This window comes from Papio anubis, chromosome 16 (assembly GCF_008728515.1).
Source record: "Papio anubis isolate 15944 chromosome 16, Panubis1.0, whole genome shotgun sequence".
Classification (NCBI taxonomy): domain Eukaryota; kingdom Metazoa; phylum Chordata; class Mammalia; order Primates; family Cercopithecidae; genus Papio; species Papio anubis.
The window spans coordinates 8031933-8041025 of record NC_044991.1 but is presented as its reverse complement, the minus strand read 5'-3'; the positions used below and the strand labels follow the sequence as shown (position 1 = coordinate 8041025).

General features: G+C 56.0%; 1 protein-coding gene across 3 annotated transcripts in view; it reads right to left on the bottom strand.

The window, feature by feature from the left end:
• Positions 1-665: 665 nt before the first annotated feature.
• Positions 666-9093, bottom strand: part of LOC101018493 (NADH-cytochrome b5 reductase 3) — a 31343-nt gene continuing 22915 nt past the window's right edge. For 2 of the 3 annotated variants that reach the window (XM_009217422.3, XM_009217421.4), the window contains exons 7-9: positions 8962-9047; positions 5042-5141; positions 677-1795 (exon numbers count right to left, since the gene is read on the bottom strand). In XM_009217422.3, the coding sequence (XP_009215686.1) occupies positions 1623-1795; positions 5042-5141; positions 8962-9047 (359 nt within the window). In that variant the 3' untranslated portion in view covers positions 677-1622. Of the gene's footprint in view, positions 1796-5041; positions 5142-8961; positions 9048-9093 lie in introns of all 3 variants that reach the window. The other variant, XM_003905642.3, reaches the window with a different exon arrangement.

Here is a 9093-nt window from a genome sequence, read left to right as displayed (position 1 = left end):
AAGCAGGCGGATCACGAGGTCAAGAGATCGAGACCATCCTGGCTAACACGGTGAAACCCGTCTCTACTAAAAATACAAAAAATTAGCCGGGCGTGGTGGCAGGCACCTATGGTCCCAGCTACTCGGGAGGCTGAGGCAGGAGAATGGCTTGAACCCGGGAGGCGGAGCTTGCAGTGAGCTGAGATCGCGCCACCGCACTCCAGCCTGGGCGACAAAGTGAAGAGACTCCGTCTCAAAAAAAAAAAAAATTAAATAAATAAATGCCAGAGCTGGGCGCAGTGGCTCACGCCTGTAATCCCAGCACTCTGGGATGCTGAGGTGAGTGGATCACTTGAGGTCAGGAGTTCGAGCCCAGTCTGGCTAACATGGCAAAACCCTGTCTCTACTAAAAATACAAAAACTAGCTGGGTGTGGTGGCGGGCACCTTTAGTCCCAGCTACCCGGGAGGCTGAGGCAGGAGAATCGCTTAAATTTGAGAGGCGGAGGTTGCTGTGAGCTGAGATCATGCCACTGCACTCCAGCCTGGGTGACAGAAGGAGACACCGTCTCAAAAAAAAAAAAAAAAAAGAGAAACAAAAACAAAATGCTAGGTCTTCCCCAGCCCTTTCCTAACCCCCCAACCCCTTGTGATGCAGGTCACAGACCCTCGAGGAGCTAGAGAAGGGTTAATATTAGCAAAGTTTTACTTTTTTTTTTTCTGCTCATAAATGACTCTGAAAAAGCCGATACGCCAGAGGCTAATGCAACTGTAGTCTAAAGGCAACGTCGAGGTCACCAATATGTCCCTCAGACGAGAGGCACTGCTCAGAATCCCCCTGTGCTGGGGGTGAGGGCAGGAGGGGACGGTTTAGGACAGAGGAATAAATACATGTGGTTGTGGGACTTCTGCCATCAGGGATGGTGGCCCCAGCTCAGGACCCCAAAACCCTGAGATGGTGCAGCGGGCTGCCGACCCCACAGCTCGGGGTTCCCCGAGGCTGCCTCAGTGTTTGGATGGATTGGAAGGAAATGCTGAGGTGCTGGGAGGGCCCCGTGGCCAGCTCCCTCTTCCCACTCTAGCCAGAGGAGAGCCAAACTCCCGGCTGACCAGGGCCCTGGGGCGAGGAGCAGTGCCCCAAGAGGGCTTTCTGGTGTCAATGTCTCACACAGTGTCAGGTGGTGAGGCCTGGGCCTGGCCCTGAGGCGGGAATGGGGGTGCCAGGCAAGGCTGGGGTGGGCCCTGGCTCCCGCAGCTCTGGGCTGCCCGTCTGTGTCTGCTGACATCCTGACTGTGGTCCACGGCCGGGAAGGGTGGGCAGACGGCTGCTGGCAGCCCTCAGCCTTGTAGTGTGTGTGTGGGGTGGACGAGGGGTCATGAGGACAGGGATGGGACTGGGCGTCTCTGGTAAGGACCAGTAAGTGCCAGGCAGGGCCTACCCTGAAGGCTCAGCAGTGACCCACCTGGGACACAGCCCTGCTCCCGAAGGTGCCCCAGGGGGCCTGCTTGGCTGGGTGATTCACCAGGGCACGGGCAGGCCAGGCTGAACCCGGGGCCCCAGTGTGCAATGTGGAGAGGTGACTGGGTGAGTGTGGACAGGGCATGGGGTGTGCGGGGTGGGTGGCCGTGTGGCCATGCCCAGCCCTCAGAAGGCGAAGCAGCGCTCCTTGGGGTGGCCCACGCGGTCCAGGTTGGGCAGGCAGGCGTACTGGATCATGGGTGGGGGGCCACACATCAGCACCAGCGGCTCCTCCTCTGGGGGCGGAAGGTGGTCCCGGATCATCTCCTCATTCACGAAGCCCTGGCTGTAGTCCCAGGCTGTGGGGTGAGAGACCAGGTAAGCTGATGTGTGGCTGTGAGGTCACCAACCTACTGACCGACCAACCCTAGGCAGTGAATTCCTTAAATGCTGAAGAATGGAGAGGCTGATCCCAGCAAACTGTCACCAGGACCCCCTGTCCCCAACCCTGACTCAAGCCTGTGGCCTCAGACCTTGTAGCCTGAAACCAGAACGCAAGCCCAACATGCTTCCCCTCACTGCACTTTATAGTTTGCAAAGCCTTTTGCTTCCATTTGGCCTCCCATGTGGCCCTTGGAACAACCCAGTGGGTGGACAGGGTGGGGAATATGAATCCCATTTTACAGATGTGGCAACTGAGGCCCAGAGGACCCAGAGTTGAGTTGCTCAAGGTCACACAATACATGACCGAGATGTACCTTCCAGGATCCAGAGGTCCCCAGGCTGGTGCTCTGCCCCAGGCTGGCCAGGGTGACAGTCTCTAACTGCCCCCGCCTCCATGAACCCACTGTGACTCCCCCACAAGAATGTTGGCCCATGCGGAGCCGAGTCTCAGCTGTGTGTCCTGCCCCCTCGAGCCCTGAGCACCCACGATGATATGGCTGGTCTCTATCCTTAGCAACCAGAAACAGCCAACCCGCAGCCCTCAACACCAACAGAAAAGCTGCTGAAGCCTCAGGCCAGGAGGGCTGGCACTGGCTGACACAGACACCTTGCCTAGATGGCCAAAGTTTACAGCATACAGTCCACACTGTGGAGGTCCTGACGGGGAGGGGCCAAAGCAGTCCCAGCTTGCCCTGGGACCAGGAAGAGTCTACCGTGCTGAGCAAGGGGGTCCTCTTTATCTCACGGACACCATGAGCTAAGTAACTGGTCACATTTCCCTTTTCACTTTGGCTGCTGGGAAGCCTGGAGTGATACGCATGGCCCATTCACGGCAAGCGTGCATTATAGTCCGTTTTTTTTTTTTTGTATTTTTAGTAGAGACGAGGTTTCACTGTGTTAGCCAGGATGGTCTCGATCTCCTGACCTCGTGATCCGCCCGTCTCGGCCTCCCAAAGTGCTGGGATTACAGGCTTGAGCCACCGCGCCCGGCCTATAGTCCGTTTTTGTACAAACCCCATTCCTGAGTCCATTCATTTTATGGCCCTGCACTTGTTTTCCATTTGTGCCACTCTGACTCACCGGATGAGTCTTTGTAAGCTTCCTAAATCCCTCTGGAACAAGGCAAGGCACAGAAAATATTTTTATAGCCGGGCAATGGATCTGAAATGGATCTGAAAGTACTTTGTAAAAACTGCACGGGAATAAACTGTATTTGCTAGTGTACAAAATGTGCAGGTATGTAAGACACCTTTCAATTTCACAGGGATTTCTTTTTAGTGTGTGTATGTGTTTTTTTTTTTTTTTTTTTAAGACGGGAATTGGCCATGTTGCCCCGGCTGGCATGCAGTAGCTATTCACAGGTGTGATCATAATGCCCTCCAGCCTGGAGCTCCTGGGCTCACGTGATCCTCCTACCTCAGCTTTGAGTAGCTGGGACTACAGGTGCGTGCCACCGTGCACGGCTTAGTGTATTTTTCTCTGTACCTGTCCTGAAAGTGGCTCTGGGGGTAAACAGTCACTGCCCCTGCCTGGAGGCCTTGCTGCTCTCCTCATCCTTCGCCTAGCTACAGTACAGCCAGACTGGCCCGTTACCACTTTCTCTCTCAATCTCTGGGATTTCACCTTACATCTAATGCTACAGCAGCACCTCAACTAGGCTTGAATTGGGGGTCACAGTGGCGATAAATGTACATGAAAAATGCTGGGCGATCACCCAACTAGTCCTCTCATCGGCAGGTAGCTGTCCCTAGGCGATGGTGCAGGCGCTGCCGCCTGTTGCCACCAGGGGTCAGCATTGGCCCCTCCCTGGGGGACCAGGCCTTGCTCTGGCCACAGGGCAGGGGCTCCAGCATGCACCAGGGACCCGGATCGCTCATCTGGAATCCCGATAGGGCTAAACCCTGCCTCGCAGCGAGCTGGCCTCGCCCATGCTATTAGAAACTGCAGTCAGAAGGAAGCGAAGCCGCCTATCACTTCCTCCCTTTGGACTGACACATGGGTACAGGATAAATGCTCTTTTTTTTTTTTTTTTTTTTGAGACTGGCTGACACAGACATGGTGCCAGTCCCGGAGCCCACATGCTCCTTGCTGGGAGGAGCAGCAGAGGGTGGTGTGGACAGAGCTCCCTCATCAGCAGAGGGTGTGCGCCCCACACGGTGGATGAGTCCTGGGGAAACTGGGGCTGTAGGAGGTGCCGGAGGCAAAGCAGGGGCAGATGGTAGGACGAGACCCCAAACTGGCGCTCACGTGGGTGTTCAAAAATGGTGCTTCCAACACTTAGAAATTTCCCAGAAAATGCAGGTCCCCAGCTTCTCTTGAAAAGCAGAGGCCCTGGCCACACAGGGCTGTACTCCACAGCAGGACTGCCCACGGTGGGTGGCACTGTCCTCCGGACCAGGCAGACGCACTCCAATTTATCGCAGTCCCTACCGTCTCTCAGCCCTGCAGCTAAACATCACCAGAATGATCCTAAGCTAAGTAACTGGCCTGGGGAAGCCTGAGCTTTGCTTTTCTTACAGCAAAGAAACTGACATACTACTTACTCCTACATCTCTATCTGAAGCCGAAAAGGGAAGGGCGCTTTAACTCCCAGAGGCAACCTCACTGCAAGTGGTGGGTGTGGCGGTCCTCACCGCTGCCTCCAGCGTGGTCTTGGCTCTCTCACAACTCCCTTGGCAAGCAGCTTAGCCACTGGACAGGTGGAACAAGGGTAACCCCAATGTCGGCCTAGCCCACTCCCCAGGGTTGACGATGGGAGAGAAGATGGCCTTGGTGTACTCGGCAGCTTCTGAGAGTGTGCACGCTGGGATGTGGAAGAGGCAGCCGCCACTGCTGCCCCAAGACTTGCCCTGAAGTGAGCCCCGCCCAGGGAGGGGACGCTGGCCTTCTCTGCCCAGCTGGGCAGTGCAGTGCACCCGGGAAAGGACTCCACCTCTGGAAGCAAGGACCTGGGTTCCAGGCCAGGCTGTGGTGGTTTCCAGCCGTGTGCTTCAGTGAGCCCTCGTTCCTCATCTGTGAGACGGGGCCACACCACCTCCCTCCCACAGGGCCATAGTGACTGCCAGACATTGTGCAAAGGCTCAACGCCACGAAGGGCTGGGCAAAGGTGAACTGCGGGCTGGCACCTCCCACCCACCCAGCACAGGGCCTCCCTTGCTCACCTTCAGGGGCTCTGTCCAGCGTGTACCAGAGCTTGAAGCGCGCAGAATGCTCATTCCTGAGTTCCTCCAGCTCAGGTCGCAGCAGGATGTCCTTCTCGGTCTGCAAGGGACAGGGCCAGGTGGTCAGGAGGGATGGGTGGCAGAGACTGCCCCTGGAGACACTCAACAGAGACGCACCTGGTCATCGCACCCGCCCGTGGGCCACAGGCTTGTGGAGCTTCCAGGAGGGGACTTGGCCAGAGATCACCCCACCACCCCCTGTCCTTGTCCAGCCTACAGAGCCCCTCAAAGCTGCTGCCAAAGGGGTGAAGGTGTTCGCTAGAAACTCAGTGTGTCAACTGCTTCTGCTGTTGTGGGGAAATGGGCTCAATGTCCTGAGAAGGGGGAGAATGGAAAAAACTAAAGGCGGCCGAGCTGCGTGACACGTAACAGGGAAGAGACGGGAAATGCGCCAGACCCTCCAGGCGGGCAGCCTGGCAGTGGGTATAACACATACAATAAGCAATGGTCCTGTGAAAAGGCGCAGGGTTTGCCACCCTGAGCCTTCCAGCAAGTCTTTTTGAGTTCTGGGATCTCATTCAGGTTGTACCTGCAGAAACCAAGAAGTACAGACACCACTCCCCATTCCACCTGCCCCCTTGGGCCTTGCCCACACCCATCCCCCTGGCTGGCCTGAAGCTCCCCCACCCCTACCTGGCAGTCACAGAGCCCTACAGAACTCAGTCCAGCATCATTCCTTCCAGAAAAGCTTCCTGGACCCTCCAGGGGCTATCAAGGATCTCTTCCTGAATCCCCCACCTGCCTCGCCACACGCGCCCTCGCCCCCCCCCCCCCCCCCCTCCCCCCCCGCCACCCCTCTCCCCCCGCCATCCCCGTTCCACTTCTGATCACATCACAGGCTGCTGCCCAGTGTTTGCAGGTCACACAGGACAGAGGGGGCTCCTCAGGCCAATGTGCAGTGTCCCTGACCCCATGGGACTCAAAGAAACTGGGGGCCAAAGACCGCTGCCACCCAGAAAGGTCTGCCAACTAACAAATCGCTACTGAGTTCCCAGGCTGGGCAAGGGTGGGGTGGACTCTCCCCAGGAGGCAGCCACAGATGTGACTTCTCTGTTCCCAGGGTGGGGAACAGCACCCAGCCTCCGTGTAGCCCGAGGCGCCTGAATATGGGAATTGCCAGGGTGGGGGACTGCAGGTCCAGCTCCTCGGTGCTCCCCTCCAGGAGATGAGCTGCGTGAGGGGCATGAGCCTCGACACATCCTAGGGAAGACGGGGTGTTAAACAGTTTTTCCAGTTTCTGAGGGTAGGAGGCTGAGGGCCCTTTCTGCTCTAACGGAGTGAGGACAGGGACAGAGACAGGCTTTGGGCTAGACGAGCTCAAGGAAAAAAATGCAGAAAATATGGAAGAAAAAGTACCTGAAACCCTTCAGAAATAATGACTGTTAGGATTTGTGTGTGCATCTTTTGACTTTGTTTTCTATTAACTATGTGTAACTTTCTGTTTAGGCCAAGCACGGTGGTTCATGCCTGTAATCCCAGTACTCTGGGAGGCTGAGGCTGAGGAGTACCCCAGTACTCACTTGAGGTCAGGAGTTCAACACCAGCCTGGCAACATGGTGAAACTCCATCTCTACTAAAAATACAAAGAATTAGCCGGTGTGGTGGCATGCGCCTATAATCCCCGCTACTCAGGAAGCTGAGGCAGGAGAATTGCTTGAACCTGGGAGGTGGAGGTTACAGTGGGCCGAGATCATGTCATTGCACGCCAGCCTGGGCAACAAGAGTGAAATTCCGTCTCAATTTTTTAAAAAAAGTGTGTCTTCCTATCCGAGCTAAAGTGTGTCTCATGCTTTAATCCTCACCACCATCCTGTGAGGTGGCCACCACCTCGACCCACCTGACAGATGAACAGAGGGATAGAACCCTGGGGGTCTGCTACTCGAGGGTAGGGGGCTCCCAGCTCAAAACCAGGCACTGAGGTCACAGAGGAAGGAAGGAGAGGAAAGGAGCGGTGATGACCTGACTGGCACGGTTCTCAGAGTGTAGCGTGGGGACCCCTGGGGTTGGGACCCTGAAGAGGATCCCTGAGGCCAAACGGTTTTCTTTTTTTTTTTTTTTGAGACGGAGTCTCGCTCTGTTGCCCAGGCTGGAGTGCAGTGGCTGGATCTCAGCTCACTGCAAGCTCCGCCTCCCGGGTTTACGCCATTCTCCTGCCTCAGCTTCCCGAGTAGCTGGGACTACAAGCGCCCGCCACCGCGCCCGGCTAGTTTTTTGTATTTTTTAGTAGAGACGGGGTTTCACTGTGTTAGCCAGGATGGTCTCGATCTCCTGACCTCGTGATCCGCCCATCTCGGCCTCCCAAACTGCTGGGATTACAGGCTTGACCCACCGCGCCCGGCCTGGCCCAACGGTTTTCATACAATACTGAGACATTATTGGTATTTTTCACTCTTGCTCTCTCAGGAGTAGATGGGGCCACTGTCCAGAGGCTGCGTAACTGGCAACGTCACGCGGATGGGATGCAGAAACAAACGCTGGAATCCAGCTGTCCTATGAAGCGAGACATTCTGAGGTTTGCAAAAATGTAAAACAAAATGATGTTTTCTAAAGTATAGTTTTTTAAAAATAAAAATAGGCTGGGCGCAGTGGCTCATGCCTGTAATCCCAGCACTTTGGGAGGCCGAGGCAGGCGGATCACCTGAGGTCAGGAGTTTCAGACCAGCCTGGCCAACATAGTGAAACCCTGTCTCTACTAAAAATACAAAAACTAGCCAGGCATGGTGGCGGACACCTGTAATCCCAGCTACTTGGGAGGCTGAAGCAGGAGAATCACTTGAATCCAGGAAGCAGAGGTTGCAGTGAGCCGAGATCACGCCACTGCGCCCCAGCCTGGGGGACAAGAGCAAGACTTCATCTCAAAAATAAATAATAAAATAAAAATAAAAATATGCCCTGGTTTGAGTCCTGGTTTGAGCACTTCCCATGAGACTTGCACAGTCAAGCCCCTCCCGAAGTCTGTCTCCGGAGGTACAAAATAAGGTGACCACACTGTCCTCGCTACCAGGTACAAAGATGGCCTGTACAGGTGACAGACAGTCTGGCGGCCTCCACAGACTCGGACCCAGCACCACCAAGTCTCACTGCTGCCCTCCCTCCCTTCACGCCAGCCAGCCTGGAATTTCTGCCTTTCTCCCCTGGGCCTAGCAAGGCCATCTCGGTTTGCCTTAGGGCAGTTTTCTGCAGCTGTGGGGAGGCAGGGTGGGGCAAGGACCCACATCCAAGGACCTCAGGCAAGTATCTTCTTCTCCAATCTACGTCATCAGTCACAAAACACTGAACCTGGAAAGACCTTGGAACAACCCAGTTTCATCAGCTCATTCTACAGATGAGGGAGTGAAGCCCAGAGAGGGAAAGCAGCTCGTCCAAGGCCACACAGCAGGCCAGAACAGGCAGGCAGTGGGCTCGTGGACAAGGATATGAATCAGAAGCCAGAGAGACCAACATTCAAATCCTGCCCTGACACCCTGTACCTCAGGGGCTTCGTGCAAACGAAGCTTCATATGAGCCCCTCCATCTCCAGGCCAGCCCAGGCCATTGTTCCTCCCACTCCACCGGCGGGTTCCAATCTGTGCTCATGGTGAGGGGAGTTCTGAGTTTTGGAGGAAGCAGCCAGGGGATGGGGTGCTCAGGGAGCTCCCCGCAGGGCAGCCCCCTCAGCCAGATCCAGGCTCTGCACCACAAAGCCTGCCGGCCATGCCGCTGCCAAGGCTGCCAGTGCACAGAACGTTCAGAGCTGCCCCCATGCTGGTCATCCCCAGAATCTTAGCAGAGCTGCGCACACCCCTCAACAGCACCTGAGCAGGCCCTAAGTCCCCTCTCAGGAGAAGCTGAGTTTGCCCATCCTGGGGACACCCACTGACCTGGTTGGCAAAGAGCAGGTGGCACACGGTGTGGTCATCAGGGTCCTTCATGATAGCGCGGATCACCTGCAGCATCGGAGTGATGCCTGCAAAATAGCCAGCCAGGCCCCCCATGTGCTGAGTGAGGCCTGC